General features: G+C 43.3%; 1 protein-coding gene across 2 annotated transcripts in view; it reads right to left on the bottom strand.

Annotated features, from left to right (window-relative positions):
• The window catches only part of SMYD1 (SET and MYND domain containing 1), a 153,770-nt gene that overhangs the window by 55,692 nt on the left and 72,598 nt on the right, over positions 1 to 25,480 (bottom strand). Inside the window, exons 3-5 of one of the 2 annotated variants that reach the window (XM_086964271.1) lie at positions 11,807 to 12,020; positions 10,788 to 10,918; positions 8,266 to 8,304 (exon numbers count right to left, since the gene is read on the bottom strand). In XM_086964271.1, coding sequence (XP_086820397.1) covers positions 8,266 to 8,304; positions 10,788 to 10,918; positions 11,807 to 12,020 — 384 coding nt within the window. The remainder of the gene's footprint in view (positions 1 to 8,265; positions 8,305 to 10,787; positions 10,919 to 11,806; positions 12,021 to 25,480) is intronic. The other variant, XM_086964272.1, reaches the window with a different exon arrangement.

The raw sequence follows: 25,480 nt of genomic DNA, 5'->3' as shown, positions 1-25,480 counted from the left end.
GTGGGCGGAGATGTTTACTGTCCTAGTACTTGTTCTAGGGAGCATCCTATCTTTACACCAGACAAGAACATAATCTGCTTTGTTTCAGGATATTCTTAGTATCTTATCTTTTTTGTATCTAGAAGTGTTACAATTCCGGTCCCACAAAGAACACTTTGGCACCTCTGGGGGAAAATACACCGGGATTACAAAAATAAGATTAAGATAAAATTAAGATAAGATTAGATAAGATTAGACAAGATTAGATAAAATAAGATAAGATAAGATGAGATAAGATAAGATAAGATACAAGGAAACAAGCTTTATATTAGTGATATGAGGAAAGTTCCTAATTAGAGTGTTAACGGAACAGTCAAACCCAAAGAAAAGCAACAAAGAGAAGAACAATATAAATCAGTTTCGCGAAAAGAATAACCATCATGTTAAAAAGTTACCTACATTATCTGAAAACAATGTATTTAAAAGAAACTCTAAGAAAGTCAGATAATTAAATGAGGACAAGTCAGCTGGTTAGAGATCCAATGAACACAACACACTGTGCATTAACCAATGTAAAACATTAAGACATATTTACTCTTTTTTATTAAATAAACACTTTTTAAAGAGTGAGCCTTAAAATGTGTAAAGTATTTTTAACAGCAGTATATGAGGAACCCTACTCAGATCTGATGGTTTCTATAATGCTTTTTCAGCACTCACAAGCTATCTCTTATTGGAAGCACTGAGTAAAAGGGGCTTAAATTCTGCAAACTCCTAAACAGACATAAATCAGCTCAATTGGATGCAGTCAACAGATACAATCTGATTTACTTCTTTAAAGCCAAATCAGTAAATGATTTTTCCCCTTGATAGTTCTGTTGAGCTACTTTGGCTTTAAAGATGTTCCAGTTGAGCCCTTGAACATCCTCATAATGGACAATTTTCTGTAAGCATGAAGAAAACTTGCTCAGTTCTTATTGCGAGACCTAACTAATCTGCTCATCACACACCCCAGAGAGACCAAACCCATGAAGTGTAGTCAGCCAAGAACTTTGTTAGACTGAGTGACTTCTTAAAAATTCTTAATGTTATATGAATGGGTAACTATCATTGAATTTATCTTTGCTCCTTTTCCAGATGTATGTTAAAGTTTTTGGACATCCCAAGTCTTGCTGTGGCTGACAGGGCACCCCAACCCTAAAACATAACAAGCATATACAATGAAATGGTCTTGTCTTTGTTAAAGTTAGAGCTATTGGCATTGCTCATGACATTATTTTTGTTTTTAAAACATATAAATAAATGGCATTGTCATTTACAATGCCAATAGCTTAATCTGTCGCAAATGCGAGACATATTGCATTTGCACCCACACACACACACACAGAGAGCAACACACAGAGCACACGCACCGACACACAGAGACACACACACACAGAGCCACACGCACCCACACACAGAGACACACACAGAACCACACGCACACTCACAGAGACACACACACAGCCACAAAGAGCCACACACAGAGCCACACACAGAGCCACACACCCACACACAGAGACACACACAGAGCCCTACTCACACAGCCACACACAGAGCCACACACCCAAATACAGAGACACACACATACACATAGTCTGAAAGGGAAAACTTGAACTTTAAAGACCATAGGGGGGCGTGGCTAGCGGCCGAGGGAAATGGGCGCTATCTGAAGCGGCTCCACAGCCCTCACCATGAAATCCACCAATATTTCTGCCAAAAACACTAGAGATTTCCTCCAAACATCAGGGAACGTCTCTTATATCGGTCCCCATCTGCTGCAACCACACAAAAGCATCCGGAGAGCACCTCTGACACCCCCAACCAGACAGACCCATGCACAAAACGCAGAGCAGGAAAGCGACAACAACCCCGCCAGAACATAACAACCCCACGAAACACAGAGTGAGGCGCGCATATCAAAGTCGAACCACAGAGAAGAGAAAACAGCCAAGACATAGCAGCCCCAAGAATAGGGGGCGCAAACACGTAGGATGAGACTGAAAACTAGCAAATGTGCCCCAAAGCCCTTCGGCACTCCCCCATTAGAAGCGTAAAAAGTGCCATATGGCCATGGGCGGTACAAGCTCCCACCAGACACGCACCAAGGACGAAGGAACAGGCATAGGGGGCAGTGTACCAAACACCATTGAGGAGAAAAGAGGGCACCCGCTGCAACACCGACGAGTGACGGTGAGAACAGGTTCACAGGGCAAATGCCCCATACGGCAGCCACCATCGTGAGTGCCTCCGCTCCTCCCAAGTCAGTAGCGTGACCCGGGAATAAGGCCGACCCAGAATACACTCCCGGTGCCCTTAGTAGTTCCAAGGAGTGAGGCGGGAATCCCGGACCGGGGTCTTCCAGCTCCCTAATCCCTGTAGAGAAGCGGGAGGAGGGAGAGCGGGGCCGAAGCAGGAAGGGTAGCCTGGAAGTGCATCGGCACCAAAGGGGGAGGGGGAGACCCAGTGGTACAGCAACGCCGGCCGACTTGTAAACAGGGAGGCTCATACAAATACAGCAAATACACCACGGCGAGAACGCAGGAGCACCTGACAACCCCACAGCCCTAAGAACCACTCCAAAATAACGCCAGCCACAGGTTGCAGCGCCGAGCAACACCCGGCAAAAAGCTCCGAGCCATTCCGCTGCGCCCCCTGCACAGAAAAGCCCTGGGCTTCTAATTGCGAGAAAATGGCTGACAGTCAAGCAGCTGCCCCAGCTCGACATGTGCACCAGCCTGCCGCACAGAATACATAGCGACGCCCCCCATGGTGCAGGCACAGCAGCAAGGCTGCCGTACGGAAGACCGGACCTGGAGCCTCGACACATACAGAGGTAGAGGGACATGCAGGGAGTGAGACCACTAACAGCCACAAGCCCAAAAACAAACAAGCAAAATGGTGGCAGCAGCTGCGGATAAGCCCTGTCCTTTCAGACTGGGGGGTGTGTTTTTTGTTGAGTGACTGATGACATCACGGAGAGAAAGGACAGCAAAAAACACGCCCCTCAATCCGAAACGGACGGGGCTTAAAGTTACAGACAAAGCTCTTCTCCAATAGCTGGCTGCCTTTTAGGAAGCCAGCCAATGGAGAAGAGCTAGCTCGTTTACCTCCCTACTAGAAAACATAAAATCTCGGCAGCGAGACTGCGCAAGCGCAGCCTACGCTAGCCGAGACCTAAAAAAAGGCCCCTTTAGATAGACATCTTTTATAATGAGCCATGTTCATTTTGTCCAGTTGCTTCTCTTTTTTGAGTGCTGTCATTGAGCCAGAGTAACATTGATGAGCACATTAAGACAATGCAATTGTGTAATATGTACATATTTTTTCTATTAGGATAACGGTCACAAATACAATTTTAGCACAATCCACAGTTTTCAAAAATGGGCAGTCTCTCGCCAGATATACCGTCCAAGCCTAAGAAGTCTCTCATACATTAATTTATAGTAAGTGAAGAGTCAATATACTGGGCCCCATAAAAAGTGAAAAAGTACAAGTTTACTATAGCTCATTGCATTTGATAGATATCTCGATGTAATAAAGTTATATAATAGCCTAATATCACTAGTACTAGTTACCCATTTGTAAAGAGAGCCTACGCACTACTTAATAAATTATATTTTGTTTAGAAAATGGAGCATAACTTCCAAAGTAAAAGTGGTACCTATGCACTTTCAATTACGTTACTTCAGATTAGATGAGTTTAGGTTATATTTCTTTATTGTGCTAATAAAGTATGCTATGTGTTATGTTAGTGCCGTATGTGTTTTCAAAAACAGTAACAAAAAAACAGCATACAAACTTGTTAAACTAATACTGATTGATTCAAATACTCTTTATTTCGGTAACATACCATAAAAGAGGTACAAAAAAGAAATATAAAAGCAGTCACTAAAAACAACATCAGCATGTTAAAACATAATAGGCATAGCACCACTTGTTAACAATTTCAGTATATTATATGCACAACCATTTCATTAGCACATAAGGGGGAATAAATAGTTGTGGAAATGTGATTAAAAATGTACGTTATAGGGTGAACAGTGCAACTTTTTACTTACAAATATAAACTTTCTTTTTTTTTGCTTCTTATTAGCCAAGCATGAGGCAGATATCTAGACACTGCAAAGACTAGATAAAAAGTTGTATCAGCTTGGAGAATCCTATATGCTTCCTTGTGCCTTCTAACACCCAGCCTCCTACAAATTAGTGTCAATCATTTTGCACACAGTTCTTTGTACAGTGGGCAAAAAAATAACAAGTGCCACAGAGGCTACAGCCCAGGGCAGAGTTACACATGTAGGTTGATTAATTAGAAGTAAAACAATTTAGAGGCAAGTTTCCATGACAAAACTGGATGTACAATTATTTTTGCTAAATTTGGTTTGATGTCATCAAAGAAGGATTTATTGTTAATGTGCCATGTGCCTGCATTAAAAGAAGATTGTGCTTATGGGTGCAATATTGTTTTTTTTAGTTGCTTAGCAGTAATGATGGTACAGCAGCTCACTGGGTCACTCCACAGATTATCCAGACCCATCGCCATTATAGAATCTTTTACGACTCGAATCCACGGTAAGGCAGTAGCATTTGGATGTTTAAGGATTTCCACCAGCCCATCGATAGGGCAATAGCACGGGGTGGCCTAAATGCGCGTCTCCTAAAGATTAAGGGACGGATCTCGATCTTATCAATACCTCATCAATGACCCAGATCAAGCCTCATAGGTACTAAAGGGGTAATGGCCAGTAAAAATAGGATTTGCCCCAAAAACCTGTTTTCTACCATATCCAGGCCCCTCGATTTTGGAACTCTCTTCCTGACTATCTCCGGTCTTCCCAATCTTACATGGAGTTTCGTAAAGATCTGAAGACCTGGCTTTTTACTAAAGCTTTTGAGGCCTAAATTGTCGCCCTGTTCTGCTGTCAGTCTGATTAGCGCCATGAAACCTTTCTGGTATAGGAGCGCTTTACAAATTTCCCCAACTTCAACTTCAACTGTTCCTGTGGCCCCAGATCTCTGCACCATATAGTGCTACCACCAGTGCCTTGTGCAAGTATAATTGAGCTATCAGTGCTACGGATTTACAAAAATACTTTTTATACAGCATCAGCAGGCCCCCACATTGCTGCTCTAGTTTTTAATCGTCCTTTTGTGACGTTTGATGACCAATCCAGATTCTCATCTAGAGTAATCCCCAAATACTCAAAGAGAGACAGACCTTTTCTAGGGGGACACCATCTAGGGTTGGGTTGGCATGTGAGGATGAACTGGGTTTGTAAACCATGTATTTGTTTTGCTAATGTTCATTGCCGCCACAGAAAGGCATGCGGTCCTTGACATTGGGGGCCCGTAGGGGGCCCCCAGGTGTTTGGGGGGTAGAGGGTGCACATGGGGGGTACCTATGGTACCCCCCTGCATTTGCATGTACAACGTGGCAGGCACCGCGCGGTGCCTGTCACGTTGCGCATTCAAATGCACAACTTGCATTTTTAACCTTGCGGTGGGTGCTGCTGGCAGCACCGCCCGCCGCAACCCGCCGCAATGTTAAAAATGCGGGTTGCGCCCGCCAAAGTGGCGGGTGCATCCAAATTGCAAATGTGAGACTGCCGCATGCATTGCGGGCGGTTCCATTTCCCGGGGCTATGGCGGGCAGACAAAGTCCGCCCGCCATGCTAATCAGCCCCTTAGTTTTGGCTGTAAAGCGTTACTATACGCAAAAACCCCAGATTGCAAGTGTGCATGTTTTAGCATTATAAAGTAGATTCACAAATTCAAAAAGAACCTTCTAAAGTAACATATAAAACAAATTCTTCATAGAACTGGTGCAGGAGCATCAATGATACACAAGGTCAGAAAATATGTCCGTATGTAATAGCCTTACAACTAATTAAATTATGTGCTGCATACACTGATTCTAAGAATGATAATATCTCTGTTTTCTAATATACCTTTAATACCCTGTTCTATTATAATACCCTATCAGTAAGTGTGATGAAGCCTCATTGCAAATTAGACATATATAGAAATTTTGAAAGCGTATGATAATATAACATAGCAGAATATAGGAAGCAAAATAGTATCCCTTTTAGAAAGAAAAACATTACAGAATTCAGTGTTTCAACATACAGGAATTTAAAAGTTAGCCTTAATTAATGAAATCATTTAGAGGCTTACCTTGATAGCAGAATTAATAGACCCCATTAGATAGGATTTTGATCATTTAAAAATAATTTAATATTGTTTGATTAAAATGATATGACTTCTATGAGTCTAACAATGCAAGATACATGAATGTAAGGAAGCAGGCCAAGCCCATCCAAGATATAAGTATTTCTAAAAGATTAGCTTTACATTATGTAAGAATTTAAGCAAATGAGATTTCAATAATGCAAGAAATTCAGAAGAATTAACTTTCAAGAAAAAATTGTCCAAAACGTATAACCATAAAAAGCAAAGGGATTTAAGGAGATCAGAATTCCAAGACATTCTAATAAAACACCACTATTGTCAAACGAAAGCAGAAGTTAAATAAGCATTCTTAAAGATAAAAGATAATTTAAAGATGTTATTATTGAAAGAGGTTAAAGTAGCCAGCTCTCTAAGACACCCTAAAAAGATGTAAGACTTTATGAAATGTGACCTATATTAACATTTAATGAGGTCAGTCTTGAAAGATAAGCAAACTTATGAGGGTCTACTTGTGAGACCATGCTTATTAGAAATGAAAGCACCATGTCACACAATCTTCCAAGATATTCTAAACTAAAAATTGCAATCTTCCAAGATATTTTTATTTTAATATGGGATGGTGTCTCAGGGTGTTCAAAGACACCCATTTCGATAATTATGCAAAAAAATACAGAGCTTAGGTTATTGTGACTTGTTATTTTTCTTCACTAAACTGAGCCTGAAACCTTAAACATAGATAATGTTACAAGCATGCATAGATTACAGATGTTATAGAGAGTAAATCAGACAGAAATTGTGATGCTGTTGGGACATCAGCAATTTTTTGTTCTTTATTAACACATCTGAAATCTGTATTCAGACAAGGCAAAGCTTTAAAATTGACTTTTTCTATTTCTCGCCTCTGAGATTAATAATTTACAAATTAAAAAAGCAACCATCTTAATTAGAGTTATAAGTTAGTTAGAAGAATTCTTAATTAGAACCAATAAACTATTTTAAGTGTTTCTAATGCATTACAGAGTTAAACACAAAGATATTCAGTCACAACATGTCTCCTCAATATTCGGAGTATGTAAAACAAACCAATACATTGAATCAAACCTTACATTTTTTATGATGCCTATCATTGCTGGTGTATTAAAGCATAAATTAATGGATTGCCGGCTTAAAGCTATCCATGTTTCATAAAACACTGAAATTAATCTGAAAAGTTACATTATAGGCTTGTTGGGCCACTCTAGCATAAACTAAAAATGTGCCAGCAGTACAGCGTAATAAATATTCAGTCCTCAAAGATGTTTGAGACTAGGGCTTATCCAAAAATAATCAAGGCAGAAATTCTTAAGCCCTGTTTTAAGGTTTCCCATAGAGGTAGACAAAATGTAATAGTACACTGCTAACTGACAAATTGTATAAATATATATATGTATTGCACAACCTAATTTAACGGAATGTGTATAAATCAATGAAAGGAAATATTCCACTTTAAAAAAGACAAAGTATAATTCTAATTTGAGGAATCCAATCGAATTTGCACTGTTTAATTATACAATAACCCTTTAAGATTGCCACATCAGGGGCATGTGCTAATTTTCTTTGGCAAACAGTGGCATCATAAAAAAGTGTGAAACCAATTACCATTTTATCGTAAGCTCTAAATATAGAATGACGTTAAATCAATAATTGATCCAGCATTTCAATGGCAGTGTCATCAAATAGTTAACAAGGAACAAACATTACTTTAGTTTGTCAGTGTTGCGTGGTGCATCATCAGTACAGACCGTGGATTAGGCTTACGTTGCAGATAGAGTTTCAATGTTAAATGGATTTTATGACCATGTCAGGGGTGGCGGGAAGGTATGGCAAGGATACTGGTGCAGTAGATTAGATGGAAGGGCGGTGAACGTTATTTTCATATACTCTAGTACAAGGTGTAGAACTTTAATTGTAAGACAAGGTCAAACAATAGCTCAAGTTCCAATGGACTTGGTTATTTTAGTGGGATGAGGGATGATTGTCACCAGAACACTTTGTATGCTTACGAGCTTGACCCACCTCATCTCTGTATGAAACATAGACTTTACAGCCTGACGACTGAAAAACAAAACAAAGATCTAAAATGCACAGTACAAAACACAATTCAAAAACATCACACATATTCCACAGGGTTGCAATTTTATCTGTGAGTTGCTTTTACTCCAAGGACAGCGTCCTCATTAGCTGTTGGGTAAATGGCCGAAGCAACTGAATCAGCTAACAGTAGTCCTAATACACTCATCTTACAACTAACTGCCTCAAGTAGCAGGCATATGCTACACACATTGTCAAGGAATGGTCAATAGCCAACTTTACAAGGGCAGGATGCTGTGAGGTTTGGTATTTCTGTTTTTATCCTATAAAAATGGCTGAAACAAACAGAATGCTATTAGAATATCTGTAGTATTACTTTATAGGCATTGCTTTTTAAATAAATTATCAGATGTTCTATTGAAAACCTATTAGCATTTTCAAGGTTGGTGTGGCATCTAAAGGTACAAACAGAACAATGATGTGTCAAGACGTTCCCAAATATGTCCCCATGAAATAGTGGGAATTACTATTCGGGTCTGCAGCTACCAAATAGCTAATTTAATTCCAGGGTATACTGGCATCTAAGTTATTTAGTACTGTACATGTACTACAAGACTGAATGTGGTACTCACTTAAATTTTCCTGCAGCTTTATTGCTCTCTCGTTGTAAATCCTTCACAATTTCTGAAAGTCTCTGGAATCACCATGCGCATTTAGTGCAGTCGGCAGATCCATATCTTACAGTGGGCTACTCCACCATAATCTTTACTATATTCTAAATGCAAAGACGTTACAGACACCACAGATGTTGACACGCGCTGAGGCAGGATCAGGAAGGTTCCAATAAAATAACAATTAATAAAATTGTTTATTTGCGTGATAGAAGTATCACTAGATAAACTTGGTTTAATTTACATCCCATGCCACCATCAATGATCAGATAAACTGTAACATGGTTTACATACTAGTTTTCTGCTAGAGACTCCTTTAAAATAAGAGTGTGGTGCTGTAGGGGTGCCGTCCCTAAACTGGTGCAATACTGTAGTGCTGGCACGTGCGGTCCTTTGCTAGATTCTCTACTCTCATATGCAAAATGATGCAATGATCTTTTCCTGTGCATCCCGCTTCCCCTTGCAACTGGGCGGCAGGGCGGGTTTGGCTGTACTAGTTTGTGTTTAAAGCACCAGCGATGCTGTCCAGAGTGAGGACATTTGTTTCCACAAGGAAGATCACAGGAAGGCATTTCTGCAGACCCTTCCAGACACTAAGCCACCTGACACTGGTGATGTTGTACATTGCAGTGAGTTTTCGGGTGGTAAATTCTCTGGCTTTGCTTATGACTATGGCCGACCGCCAGCCCTTCCTATTTGGTCCAATAAAGGCCAGAGATAGATCATTACCACCAAAAAAACACTTCAAAAATAAGTTTAGCTTCAACAGCCTAGAGAACAAGCATGACAAGAGCTTAGCAAAGATTGGTGAATCCTTAAAAAGTCCACCTTATCAAATATCATAGAAAAAGCAATCTAAGCCTTGAATAGCCTGCAAAATACTAAGCACAGTTAACACAGACAACAGACTCCCATAAACAAGCATTAAAATAAAAATGAAAAAAAAAATACATGCAATGAGTTCCAAAAAGTAGCAGAGCACATGAACTTTCAACGCACAAGAATCACGATCTAGTTGAGGGATTCATTTGGAAATCGTGAGATCTACAAAAATATACATGGAACAACGGTGGAAAACGAAGGGAAAGAAAAGTACTTGTCATGGCATGGTGTAATGCATGGGTGACTGAAGCAATGATCGAGTTTCACTTTCAAAGGCACTGTGAATCTGTGCTGGCCTTTTGCAATGTCCTCCGCCCCAACATCGAAATGCTCCTACAACACCTGCTCAAATTCCATTCCGAAAACGGTACTCGTGGGCAGCCGACAAAATCCAGACACAAAGCTGCAAACAAGTTCCCCGAAGGTCACACCATGTGCTGCTATATGTGTAATGTGCCTTAACAGAGCTGACATGTATCATAGGCTCAGGCGCCGCAGAGCCTCCATGAGCACCAGCGACTAATGTCCAAGACACACATACACACAGTAGCAATATATGTGCGCTGCAGTCGGAAATGTGGATTTATTCTAATTACATCTGCTTTGCTGTATAATCAATATCAATCTACCCACCAAATGGCCACTGGCAAAAGGAATGTATACTGTGTATGTCTGTCCTGTTTATGAAAACCTAATAAAACAGATTTAAAAAAAAAGACTATTTGCACCAGGGCAAACGCCAGGCAATCTTAAAGTATAGAGTACTGCCTATGTTCTTGTTTTGAATGAGGAGGAAATAGTGTATTGTAGGGATCTGGCATCCTGTCTCACGTGAGGGAGAGTTGAGCTGTACCAAGTGACGTTTCACATGATGCCGCCTGCATGAAGGACTCATGTGCCTGTTTTTGGTGAACATAGTTTCAAAGATGACATTGAGAGCACATGTACACTTACTTGCCATTGTTGAATATAACCGTGCAATTGGGCCAACAGTCGTGATTCACCAGGCATAGATTTGGGAAAATTGCGACACCGACGGCCTGCAGCCCCCTCTGGTCGCTCACTGTGAAGCCATTGCAGTTTATCTGCCAAAAAAAACCCACAAACATTGAGTAAGCAAGGCCGACATGTAATACTGTAAGGGTGTAAATTTTATGTCAGTTCAGTTTTGGGATGTAGTAATGCTCATCGCCAAGAGGGATGTCCTGATGCACAAGACCCTAATTTTCTGAGTTGGAAATTTGTTGCCTGAAGCAAATTTCTGAATTCACTTTGATCTATAAAGAATTTAAGGAGTACTCATTGTACAAAGCATAGCTATTCAGAGTTACCACACTATAGAGTAACATTCGGAATCTACAAATTTCACACGAATATCCATTTCATTTTTTACCTTGACGAGGAAACAGTTTCCCCTAGTAGAATCCCTTCCCTTGCACCCCCATTAAACATGGAGGTATTCTCTCCACAGTCACCCATTGAACACATACTTTCGCCTTCAACTTGATGTGTTGCCCCAGTATGAAATTACTTGTGAAAATCCACAAAGTAGCACATTTGTGGGTGTTCAACTGCTTTGCATGTGTGCACACAAAAAAAGATCACAGCCTATCAAATGCGCTTTACACTCATAAAGTTAAATCAATACTGATTCTCTGAAACAGGATTATAGGAGATTCTTTATGAATCAATCTTGGTGGCTATTAAAATGCAATTGGCAAGTGTCTTTTAGTAGACTATAATATCACAAATAGCAAATGTTTTAAAAAAAACAGCACCGCATGTCAAAAATAATTTGGAATGGATAGATGCAGGCAGTCAAGCAATGTGTTTCGGTGTATGTGAATCCTGTCTATAATGACCACGGCATGCAGGCCTTCATCCTGATAGTTATAAATATAAAGTGTGAATAGCCCACCCTTTGTTCACGTTTAGTAGGAGGATCAAAGTGAGCAGCTGCTCTGGTGACTTACCACTCCGAACACGTTCGCGATGTACTGCACGCCAAACATGCTGCTCTCAGGTGGCCAGTAGTTAAGAAAGGCCTGGACATCGGCATCGAGGTCTTTCCTCTGTTCCTCTCCTAGGCTTTCCACGTGATTCTGCAGGTCGTCTACGGCGACAATGCATCCTTCAGAGAGACCAGTGCCTTCTTTCTCTACCCTCCACAAGATCCGGGCTGCGAGTCTGTGAATACAACAGCATGTGTGAACATAAGGACATGTAGTAGCACAAGTACACACTGCTGTGTAATGTTATCTTAAGTGTGTTTAGCTAGCGGCTCTGATGTGAAGGGAGACAATGTAGCACACATTAGGAGCAAGGTGCCAGAAAGCTTGTCCGCCGCCTCTAGTTCTGCAGATGCAGGAGGAGGGGGGGGGAGGGGTCAGCAGGAGGTTGGCCAGCAGGGGATTCTGGACACGGTGTCAAGGCTGATGTGGCTGTTTAGGTATGTGAGGCTAAGACTGTGTAGCGCCTTGTATGCATGAGTGGGAAGTTTGAAGAAAGATTGCTTGTGAACTGGCAGCCAGCATAGTTTTTTGAGGTGGTTTGTGATATGAGTGCGGGGGAGTTGGAGCATAAGTCCAGCTGCGGAGTTCTGGATGACCTTGAGACATTTGGTGAGGTATGTGGAGATACCCATGCAGCCAGCATTGTTGTAGTCTAGTTTGCTGGTTATCAGGGCCTGGGTGACTGTTCTCTGGGTGAAGATCTCAACTTGAAGATCTTTCTGAGGAGTTTGAGGGTCTGGAAGCAGAATTATGTTGCAGTGTTGACTTGGTTGGTCATAGAGCTTTGTTTGTCTACTGCTATGCCAAGGTTTCTGGCTTGATTGACAGGGTTGGGTGCTTGTCCAAGTTCATCTTGCCACCAGCTGGAGTCCAAAGAGTGCTGTCTTTCCTGAAAACAGACACTTCTGTTTGTCAAAGTTGAGCTTGAAGCAGATGATCTTCATATAGTTGACACCTTCGGACAAGCAGTTGGCAAATATAGTCGCGTGTTGGGCATGTCATTGGAGCGGATGAGTTGGGTATTGTCTGCATAAGGGATGATGTTAATTCAGTGGGATCTGATGATGCCCATGAGCAGAGTCATGTATATGTTGAGGTTGTAGGGCTGAACAAAGATCCCTGGGAACACCAAAGATCAGGATGTGGGCCGTCGAGGTGTAAGGTGTCAGGCTGACTGACTGTGATCCTTCTGTGAAGAAGGAGCTGATACATTGCAGTGCAGGTGTTATTATTTCAGAGTCATGGTGGAGTTGGATGAGGATAGTGTGTCAGACATTTTGAAAATGGTAGAATGATTGAGCATGATGAGTGCCATTGTCTCTTCTGTTCATGATCATGCGATCAGCCCGGGGACAAACTAGCTAGTGTAACCATGCACTTTACAAACTTGTTTAATATTATATTGTCAGTGACACTAATGAGGGCAGTTTCAGTGCTTTGGTTGGTTTGGCTTATTTTGTTGTGGAAAAAGAGCGAGGGGAGAGCTTGTGTCAAAGGTCCTGAGAGGGGGTAATGGTGGTGGAGCTGGCAGCAGTCGTGATGAACTCTTTCACCACTGAAAGGATTTCCTTGGCGTTGTTGGTGCTGCTCATGATTTGGGCAGTCAGAGTTGAAAGCTTGCCCTCTTTGATTTGGTGATGCTAGCATTCATGGCTGATTTGAAGGTTCTTTTGTCGTTGTCTTCATATGTGCGTCTACAGGGGCATTCCAGTTCAATGCAGTGACACTGGGAGAGTGTGAGATCTTTTGTATCCTAACTTGCTTGTGGTCTTGGAGTTGGTGGCGGTTTTGAGTGAGGCCAGGAAGTCTGCACAGGAGGTGACACAGACACTGAACCGAGTGACGGAATGTGTAAGGTTGTCTCGGAGTTGCGGGTGGTCGGTTTGCAGTTCAGACATTGAGGCTTTTTCTGAGATTCTGTTCAGGTTTCTTCAAGTGGTCTTGGACAGTGTGGCTCCTCATAGGTCGGGGATGTGTAGGGTGAAGCTGACCAGGGAGTAGTCCTTCCTGAGGATACGGTGAATGGTCCATTGTGATGTTGTTGAAGTTCGTGAAGATGGGGTTAAGAAGATGTTCTGCGGTGTGGGTGGGGTTCTTCAAATTTTGGGTGAGTCTGAGAGAATTCAGGTCGTCTAGGAAATTGTTGGTATTTGTATATGTGAGATATTCCGGGTGGAAGATGAGCACCAAGGAGGACATTCGTTCGGTGATAGCATTTCCAGAATTGATTTAAGGTCCTGGTGGTCAGCAGGGGAGGACTCCGCCCACATTAGTGTTGCAGGAGAAGTGAAGTTTAAAGGCCAGATGTTCTAGATGACTGTTGGATTTTGCAGAGAATGTGGGGACAGCAGATGTTTTCTTTGTGGATGATGTCTAGTCCCTCTCTGGGTTTGCTGGTTCTGTCTTGCCTTGTTTTCTTGAAGTGGGGGGATAGCCATGGAGATGTTGGGGGCCAACGTCGGCGTGAGGCAGGTTTTGCCATGAGGAGGAGGTTTGGGGAGAGCCATTCAGGAGGTCCCCAAAAGTGACAGCGTGTTTGACGAGAGAGAGAGAGTGTTAAGAAGGAGGCATAACAGTGTGAGGCATGCACAGTCTGTGGAGGTGTTTTGCCATAGTGATAGTGAGTGTTCTGCTCTGCAGGGGACAAGAAAGGAGGCATATTGCAGGTGAAGTGACGCAGGAGAACGCACCTTTAATGCAGCTGGGAAAGGACGGGTGCAGTTACCGGAAGGTCTACCTGTGTTGAGGGTGAGGAGTTTGGCAGCAGAGTAGCGCCCAGGCCAGAGCAGAAGGGAGTATTGCCAGGGTTTCGGGTGTGGGGTGCAAAAGGGATGTGGACAAAAGTAGACAGACTTGTCTTTAGTGCCTCTTTGTCGCACTAGTGGCACATCTGTACTGGGCCCACCATTTAGTAGTACATTATGTCATGTACGTGCTGAAGATAAACACATAATCTGTGAGCATAGCACTATTTATAAATCGTATTCTTAGTATAAGGATACACACATACAAACAGGAAGAAGGGCTATTTCAGAAGACCTGCTCTTAGGATAATTGTTGCCTTCCAGGATGGCATTTCCTGTGATATAATGAAAGCTATTTTAGTAAGCCCTATTTTTATCAACGTAAAGACCATGGCTTTCATTACGAGCATCTCCTGTTATCACATATATCACAATTTTGGGTTTTGTGATAAATATCAAGCAAGACCGGCGGAAAAGGTATTTAACAGAGCATGCAGATTTTGGTGTGGTAAGCACCTAAATCCAGTTTATTTTCCCCAAAAAATCGCATTCAGGTGGTATTTATCACATCTGATGAATTCCTACTCCGATTTTATAAGGTATGATAATTATCACAATCCACATAGACTGACTGCTCCTGAAACCAGGAGGTGGCTGTAGTGAGTAAGAAGTGCTTCACAGTTTTAGGACCAAAGCCCTCCCCCATCTAATAGGTGGTATGCTTCATCCTCGGGCCCCTCCAAGTACCATCCTTAAAGGTCTAGGTGAAACCTACTACCCACTATGATGGTGAAGAGCCTAAATGGCCTATGTTTTTAATTAAGGAGATATGAATGCATGTTCACCTACCAAAACGTACTTTGGGTGGGAGTGGAAAGTGTAGATGGAAAAAACAATGTGTGCTAAAACTATTTCCTGGGTGGACTTATTGAGTTTTATGTTGTCCCCCAGAGATAGGGTTAAAAGTTAAGAGAGGGATAACGCTACTCCTTTGGGATGATCGACATGTTTCTGCCTATGCTGGTAATGTTGTAGGTAACTATTCTGCTGCTTCCACAAAATTTGTATCCTTTAATCTACCCCCCGAATCGACACCTTTGGTGGTGATCTTGGGGAATGTTCCACCTCTTCCCCAGGCACCAAGGAAGAATTTAGCCACCTCAAGAATAAGGTCACATATTGGCCTTCGAGTAACAATTCTGTGGGCACGGCGGTGGACCGAAACATCATAATGGTCCGCCGCGTGGGCTGGGTGGGCAATACCAGGAAAATAGGGGAGGGGGATTGCATTATTATAAATTTCAATAACCGTATGATAGCGGAAAGAATACTGAGAGAATCCCGATCTGTCCAGCTGCATAGGGGACCAAATATCAAGATTCTGCCCCTAGGCTACTTCTATAATCCTGTGTTAGTCTGTAATGATAATCGTTATGGCTACAATCACCGACACACCCAGAAAGAGAAAAATGAGAGATCTTGCACAACCCCACATATTCCAAGAGTTTCTTCCCTGGAGGGGTACCCCTCCTCGTCAATTCCTCAGGGGTCAAATAGATTTGCTGCCCTCTCAGGTCTTGAAGAGTGCAACTGACTGAGCCCTGGAATTGTTTTGGTTACTGCATCCTGGGATTGACAGCTATCTACACCATCTTTACACCGTAGGCAGCCATCCCCAAAGGTGTGTACCCCTGCATTATCAAAGATTCATTTGTCTGCCCCCTCGGAGGATTCCCCTGAGACAGCAGTACATAACATTATTTCCTGGAATGTTGCAGGTTTGGAGGGGAAGTTTCTTGACCCAAGTGGGTCTGGTTTATCAAACAATTCCCAGTGATTTGTCTACAGGAGACTTGGACGGTGGAATAATACTCCTGTTTTGCTTATTTTGGTTGTAATATTGTTTTTTAACCCCTGATTTTACCAGGTTCCACATAGCACACATTTGCACTATAATTGTGCCCCTCACAGCTGTTTTAGCGGATTTACCTGCAGCTCCTCGCGTTTTTCGCCATCTTGGGGGTAGCTGGGGACGTTCTGGGGGCGCCATCTTGCTGAGTGCTCTAGTGCTCAGGCATCCAGGCGAGGCGAGTTCTCCTATTTAAACCTGCAATGGAGACGTGCAGCGGTGACGCGCAGCGGGCGCACCGGACTCGTGCCGGAGTCGAGCCAGAGTCCTGCCCGTCTGCGCCCGTCAGCGCTAAGGAGGCGCTGGAGTCGCTGCATGATGCTCCATGCCACGCTCCATGCATTGGTAACCCAGGTTCGTCCAGAGATCTTCTATGCTCCCTCAACAGGCTCCCCATGCACTGCCATGATGTCGTTAAACCGGATACATGGGATGGTCCCGTTCGCTGTGGCCAGTGCAAGGTAACGTTCGTTCCAGAACCTATTCCTGTAGTAGTCCTACAACCCACTATTTTACGAGGAGGGCTTATTAATGCCCGGTCGATGTGTAAAAATGCCCAAAATATTAACGACCTGATTATGGAGTTAAATTTAGATTGGCTCCTAATCACAGAAACTTGGCTTAAATCTTGGTGTAATTCGGACCTAGCTGTGGCCCTCCCGCAGAATTTTTTGATACAACGATTAGACAGGCCTCAGAAAAGGGGTGGGGGCTTAGCAATTATTTACCGTGACACATTGAAGTGCTCTACATATGATTTACCAGATATTAAAGGGGCAGAGGCCATGGCCTTCTGCCTAGGTATTCATGACTCTTTTACCTTTTTCTGGTGCTCTAATTTATCGACCCCCTGGGTCACCTACTGAGTTTTTAGAGACTCTAGGAGAGGTATTGAGCGACCTGGTGCTCAGGTTTGCCTATTTTACAATCCTAGGGGACCTGAATCTCCATTTAGACTCTCCTAAAGAGCCAGGAGTAAGTTGCTTTATGGACATTATTGACGTCCTGGGCCTTACCCTTCTTACCTTGGACCCCACACATATAGCAGGGCATGTCTTAGACTGTATCTGCTCTAACTCAGGGAGACTAATAGTTAAATCCCCTTGTCCTCAAATATGGTCCGATCATAATTTAATTCCATCTGACCTCCTGAAACATAATGCTTCTGTAAATAGTAGGACTAAAACAGACGCCGTAGGCAAACCAGTGTGGAGGAACTTACCTACAAGGTTAGATCTGGTAGAGAAGATAAAAGACAACAAGCCTACCCCAACAGGTCATACTTCCACTGATAATCAGCAGTTTTGCGACTGGATAACCACAGTTGGGAACTTTTTAGTCCCAACACGTAGGAAAAATGAAGGCTGTTCGGAAAGTAAAAAGAGTGCCCCATGGTTTTCGCTAGCTTTAAAAATGGAATTAGGTGAAGTGAGAGCATTGGAGCGGAGGTGGCGTAGGAACTACGAGGCTGTTTCCCGTGATGCCTATAAATCTGCCAGAAGACGATATCATGTAGCAATTAAGCTAGCTAAAAAACCTTACTATCTGCAAGCGATATCTATCCCTGGAAATGGCCAAAAAGAAATTTTTAAGATAGTAAACCATTTCATCAACCCATCAGCCCTTTCGCAGGAAATCCCCCAATCCCAATCTCTCTGTAATGCCTTTGATAATTATTTTGAAAATAAGATCTTGGATATTGTGAAGGTTTTTCCCCCTGTGCTTTCCACCTTTAGCAATTTGGAAAAGACGAAGATGGGTAAGATATCTACGAGTTCCCCCTGCTTGGACTCATTTGCTCTTATTTCTTTAGAGGATACTAACAAAGCTATTTTAGCAAGCAAATCTGGATCCCCTTTTGACCCTTGCCCACCTTCGGTTTTGCAGGCCTTAGTGGAGATAGTTAACCCCACTATCAACAGCATCATCAATTCATCTTTGGCCACGGGAGAAATTCCCAGTGAATGGAAGATTGCAGCGGTCAAGCCTCTCCAGAAAAAGTCTTTGCCTGACCCGACCACTCTTTCTAACCTGCACCCTATACCTGCTCCCCCTGGTGTTTAAACTGACAGAAAAGTTTGTTAATAACCAGCTTACGAATTTTCTGGAGGAGAACGACATCCTGCACTCTAACCAATCAGGGTTTCGCTCGAAACATTCCACCGAGTCAGCCCTGCTATTTACGGCAGAGACCCTACGAATGGCTGTGGATCAGGGAAAGATGGCCGTCTTGATTTTACTCGATCTATCGGCGGCCTTCGGTACGGTCTCACACACCATCTAAGAGGACCGTTTAGTTAATGCAGGAATAGGAGGAGTGGCATTGGCGTGGTTTAGAAATTTTCTTAACAACAGACGCCTAGTCACGGTACTGGCCAGTTTCAATCTGAAGCTAAAGTCGTCAGCTCAGGGGTCCCCCAGGGCTCTAGTTTGAGCCCTGTACTTTTTAATTTGTACATGGTGCCCCTGACTGAGCTTATCGCTTCCTATCAGATTAGCACAATATCGTACGCTGACGACACACAGCTATTCTGGTCCTGGATAGAGAACTGCCTGGGGCCGAGGAAAACCTGAAAAATTGCCTAACGGCTACTTTTGAGTGGATGAATAACAATCACCTCAAATGTAATTCCGGTAAAACTGAAATGTTGCCGTTCGGCTCTCAAAATCTGTCTTCCCCGAAAGACTGGTGGCCTGATGAAGCTGAAGCCCCCCAAATACCATCTCTTCTGCCCGAAATTTGGGCATTAAATTCGATGACCAGCTGTTTTTTAAACAACAAGCAGTGGCTGTGGCCGGCACCTGTTTCCATATGATTAGATCCTTGAGGAAGTTTTTTGATCTTCTTCCTTTGTCAGCAAGGAAAACGGTAGCAGTTGCTCTGATAACATCTAGACTGGACTACTGCAACGGCCTGTATCCGGGAGCAAATAAGTCCGTTCTCCACAGGCTGCAGATGGTCCAGCATGCAACTGCCCGATTAGTGCTACGCTGGCCTCGTAAGTCATCTGCTTTGGCAGCGCTTAAGGCGCTTCATTGGTTACCGATCTGTAAACGGATCCTGTTTAAGATTCTTCAGATTACCTTCAGAGCCTTCCAACAGCAAGGGCCTAGATACCTATCCAATGGGTTCAAATGTTATCAGCCCACGCGCTGCCTGAGGTCTGCAAATCAGAACTTGTTGGTAATACCTAGATTTAAGCTGGCAACCAAAGGTGGTAAATCTCTTTTCCTTCTAGGCGCCAAGGCCTGGAATAAACTCCCGCCGCAGCTCTGATCGATGCCCAATGAGAGTCACTTTAGAAAGGCACTTAAAACATGGATGTTCTCCTTCACTGACGCTGCTTGTAGAGCACTGGTGTAAAGTTTATTGTGACTAAGTTTGCCTCCATTTCCCCCCAACCTATTCCACCTGAGTTGGTGTTGAGCGCCAAGATACTCCTTGGAGTGGTAGTAGCGCTATAAAAGTGTACCTTACATTACATTACACATTACAATGCAATTTATTCCTAGAGAGCTATAAAGCATTCTTCGTCCCTGCATCACCCTCACTGAGGGGTAGAGCCAAGGGCGGCTTGGTTATCTATACATCCTTAGCCTTGAAATGTAAAATAAAGGGAATTTGCTCTCCCCACCCAGAACTCCAAGCTATCGTTTTAAACCAAGGGAATGCAAATCTTTATTTAATAAATTTTTATAATGCAGTGCATACTGTGGGATCTTGCAAGATGACTGTATTGGGCGAATTTGTCAAACAACATTGCGGCTCTTCCCTTCATTGCCTTATGGTATTAGGTGATTTCAACTTGAGACCGTGCGGAGACCCGACATTGACTCGCATGGGAGAACTGGGTTGTGCAAAGATGGGGGGTCTTCATTTTGAGCACTCGGTGCAGGGAGATGTGCTCAATAATCTACTTAATGAATTAGACCTGTTCTCAGCCATGTCCCTGGTAGACGATTTTAGTAAACAGCTTGTTCCTTCTTTTAAAGGACACAATGGGGGTTCTTTCATTGACCATATTCTTATATCTACTGGCCTACAATCTTTTTTTGTGGAGTTTAAAATCAAATGTAGTATATATAGCGACCATAACCCTGTGTGTGTACGCCTTGGTGGTGACCTATTGATCCAACAAGGGAAGAAAGTAGCGCCTGGTGTGTTGAAAGTTACAGACGGTGGGCGCCGACTTAAATGGTCCCAGGTGGACCCGGTAACATTCTATGATAATATCCAGGAATCCTGTGTTCCTGACTTAGCAGTATGCATGTCACTTGACTCCTCCCCAGAGATTGTACTTAATGCTTTCGAGGTTATTACTAAAAAGGCGGGAATCCTGCTGTCTACCCACTCCAAAAAATTACTACCCAGAGACCCCAAGTGGTTCGACTGCTCTTGTTCGAGAGTGGCGAGAGAGTTAAAGGTGGGTTTGAAGTCTACCCCAAGAGACCAATCTCGAATCAGGCTCCTTCGCCTTAATTATAAACGGGCTTTGGCACTTCGGAAGTCGGTAATTAAGGATAATACGTGGAAGGAGCTTCTTGAACCCGAAACATTAAGTAACAGCTCGAAATTCTGGGGAATAATTAACAAACCCCTATTTGAAAAAGAAGGGTCGGATGCTATTGGCGCAAACATCACAGAAGATGACTGGGTACACCATTTTGAGTCCATATTTTCCTGCACCACGTTAAAGGCATACCCGAAACTGGAAGGCAGTAATAAAACATTGTCCCCGTTTACGATGTGTGAGGTTGAGAAAGGCATCTCCGGCCTGACCTGTAATAAGGCTCCAGGCCCGGACGGCTTGCCCCCAGATCTTTTTAAATCAAATCAACCTCTCTGGACCCCAGTCCTCACAGCTGTGCTTAATGCAGCAGTGCTGGAAGGATGCCCAGAATCATGGGGTACTTCCACGATCGACCCCGTTTTTAAGAAAGGAGACCACAATAGCACTGGTTGTTACAGACCAATCTCCCTTATTGATTCTGTAGTAAAGGTAGTGGGAGGGGTAGTCCTGAACAGACTGACCACTTTGGGCAGAAGAAAATAGAGTCATCTCTGATATTCAGTACGGGTTTCGCCCTGGGCATTCTACCCTGGCACAATGTCTTATCCTGTACATGACCCTTGGGAAGTATACTGTTGCTCGCAGGGGTGCCATCTGAATGGCGTTCATGGACCTTTCCTCTGCTTTTGACTGTGTCAATCGGGGGAAATTGTGGCAGTCCATGGGGGTGGATGTCACTCTTGCCAACCTAAACAGGGACACCAGGGCAAACATTAGATTCTCATACGATCTTGGAGTAGCGAGGGATTTTACAGCTACCCGGGGAGTAAGGCAAGGGTGCATTTTAGCGCCCTTTCTTTTTAACCTATATATCAATGAGTTAGAGAAGTCTCTAATTGAAACCGGGGTGGATTTCCCTTATGTAGGGCGCAGGGGCCTTCCCGTCCTCCTTTATGTGGACGATGCAGTCCTCTTGGCTAGAACTGCCAGAGGCCTGCAATCTTTACTGAATGTTTTCCGCAGCTTTATGGCTGAATGTGATTTAGCCATAAATAATTCCAAGTCTTTCATACTGTAGGTCGGAACTCGCCCGAAACGCAACTTCCCCTTTATGATAAACAATGGAAAAGTGCCCATTACTAAAACTTTCTCATACCTGGGAGTTTTATTTGATGACCATTTAAGTTGGGCTGCTTTAGTTGAGAAAAAAAGAGGGGAGATTACACGGGCGAATGCCGCCATCTTCAGCTTTGCAAGCAAAATGGGCAAATGCCCAATTGCCGCAATGCTGAAGTTGTACCAGGCAAAAGGTGTCGTAATTGGCAGCTATGGCAGTGAGCTGTGGGGATATACAGCAGTGAAGGGCATCCAGGTGGCAGAGAATAATTTTTTTAAACAATTATTGGGAGTACCAAAGGTAACCTCAAATTTAATCATTCATGAAGAAACTGGGCTCCCATTCATCAGCGACACGTTATGATCAAACCCCTTAGTCTTCCAGAGCATACCCAACTTTTCAGAGCTCCACAGTGGAGTGGCCAGTGATTTTTAATTTATTAAAACTAATATATAACATGTAAGTCAATAGAAATTGGTCTGATATTTTTAGTGGGATTTGGAAAGGATATATCTTTCAAGACATTTAGATAACAATCATTGTTTGATGGAACAAATAGTTCTAATGATGTGTTACAGATGACCAGTTCAAAAAATGACAATATTAGTAGTTACTTTCATTGGTAGTTCCATTTAGTAGCTTTATATATCTCAATTTACGTTTCACCTCACAGATCAGCACTCACCTTATCCAATTTCTTGATGTGGAAATTTACATTGAAGATGGTGGGTTACATACCCGTTTGCACAGGAAAACTACAGCGGGCAACGAAATATTGCATGCAAGTAGCTCCCATCCTACCCATCTGATTAGAAGCATTCCCTATGGGGAGTTTTTAAGGATGAGGAGGATCTGTAGCACCCCAATAGATCTGGAAAAATGTCAGAATGAGGCTCTGGAAAGATTTCGTGCTCGAGGGTATTATGCTGCTCTGTTATTAGAGGCAAGAGACAGGGCCAACCAACTGGACAGGGATAATTATCTCGCCTCAATCAATGTTGAGGTTACATCCAGTCCAGTTGAGATGGAGGATGAGACAGAGAGCAACAACATCAGTTTAATAACAACTTTCAATGAAGAACACAAAAAAGTGAGAGGAATTTTGAAAAAGCATTGGCCCCTTTTGAAGACAGACATCAGTTTAGCTCCACTCATACCAGTTGAACCAGGGGTGGTTTTTAGAAGAGCTCCATCCATGAGGGACGTGTTGGTCAAATCTAGTCCTGAGGTAGTAATGAAACCTCATCGGATATCAAATAAATGCGGCTTTTTCAAGTGTATCTCTTGCAGAGCGTGCAAGTTTGGTGTAAATACCAGCGAGTACTGCTCTGCTTTTGATCCTAACCCCATTAAGATCAGGGAGCATTTCACCTGCCGCACAGATTTTGCGGTGTATGTGCTCCAGTGTACCTGTGGACTCAGGTACGTTGGCAGCACAAAACTACAGGCTTTTAACCGCATTCTGCAACACCTACGAGCTGTGGTCAATTCAGATGTTAATTACCCGGTCGCCCGGCAATTTGAATTGGTCCATAATAAAAATCTCAACGAACTGAAGTATTTCATCATTGATGCGGTGCCCAAAAATATTAGAGGGGGGAATAGGGAGAAAGCCTTAAGACAGCTTGAAAGTAAATACATCTTACTTCTAGATACCAGGATCCCTAATGGATTAAACACAGGGGAAGACCTTTATTGCTTCCTATAGCGGGTGTAGTAATGGGAATACTGGACTCCTACCTGCCGTGTCACCATCTTTCAGGAACCTGATTGGGCAGGGGCAGAAAAGATTATAGCAATTTATGACCCAGTGGGCCTGGCTACTTAGTGTAGTATACACACAAGGATCCCTGAAATCATCTTAATGGGTATCTTTTCTGAAGGCATTGGGCGCCCCTGTTTGACCCCGTATCTCTCCAGGCTTTCAATGGATCATGGAATGGGCACTATGCCATAATGTTTACTCTTTGTCATATTATAAGCTGTGTCTAATTTGGTTTTCGGCATTGATAATATTGTCAATACAACCACTTCTGTTAGTGGGTGGCATGTAACTCTTCATAAAGAGAGAATTAATTAACGTGCCATCACCAATGCACTCACCTGTATATATGAGTTGGATACTTGGTTTTAACATGCACAATTTTGCACATTTGCACAATTATACTGTCACGATTCACTCCCCCGACCTCTGGTAAATCACTGCCTGCCTTATCATACGAAACGGAATAGGAAACTACATTTCCCATGATCCTTGGCGCCGCGCGCTCCTATGACGCGACGCGACTAGGGATTATCAGGAAGTCTCACGGCAGACGCGCTGCCGATTATTCCTGCTTGCGTCTTGGTTCGTGTACTTTGGATTCGTTATTCAGGATTCTTGGAGATCGGCGGAGGCAAGGTTTGGCTCGTGCTGAAGGGACACGCCGCTTTCAGCGTGTGGGTTCAGCGTTTCGTGTTTTCAGAACCTGTTTGTGGATTATTCTGGTGGGGCTTAGGAAGCGCCTACAACGTGGTGTTCTTTGGTGTGGTGCCGCTCGAGTGTGGAATAACCGGAGGGGCTTAGGAAGCGCCCGTATCTGACCATCATTCCATCTACAGGTTTTCTCGGAATCGAGTGGGGCACTAACATTCCTAGTGTGTTTGTTGAATCCGTTTATTGTGTACTTTCAGGGAGCGTCTTGCTCCGATTAGCGCAGGACACCTGGGTATAGGTGCCGCCTTACCTATTCAGTACTATTTACTCACTTGGAAGCGCTTACAGAGCAGGATCTGTAGAGACGCTATAAACATACTGTAAGCTGGGCATATGATTTGTTTTCTTAACTCTTACTTTATAGGGAATGTTGGAGAGATCTGGGGGTAGTCGCGTCTTGCACACCCTGAGGTCATTATTCTAAGCATTTCCTCGGAGGAGACAGACCTTTTGTTATTAACCACCGTTTTCCAGGAATGTGATCGTTATTTGCTTTCCATTATTGGTGCTCTGGGGCAACTTTAAGTTATCTTTATCCTACACAAGGGTAGGTGTTCATTGCTGGCCTAATCTTTCAGAAGCAGGAAGGGAGGGAACCTGGGGGTTTGCTAATGTTCTCTGTATTATATTTTCCAGTAATTTAACCAGGGGATATAGAAGCCGCCCCTAGATCCTTCCTGCATACAGGCACACCTGTGGGATATACAGGTGAGGTAACAGGTGTTTTGGACTCGCTCCTGACCGGTTGCTCCCTTGCTCCTCTCCCAGCACAGCTGCTGTCTTGCTGGTGATCTTCACACCGCTAATTTTGCCACGGTATCGCCTGCATTGTGCTGGTCACTGGTGTCGCCTGCATGTAACCAATTTGCGCTGTGTTT

Source organism: Lissotriton vulgaris, chromosome 3_2 (genome assembly GCF_964263255.1).
Source record: "Lissotriton vulgaris chromosome 3_2, aLisVul1.2, whole genome shotgun sequence".
NCBI lineage: Eukaryota > Metazoa > Chordata > Amphibia > Caudata > Salamandridae > Lissotriton > Lissotriton vulgaris.
This window is presented reverse-complemented; position numbering and strand designations above follow the sequence as displayed.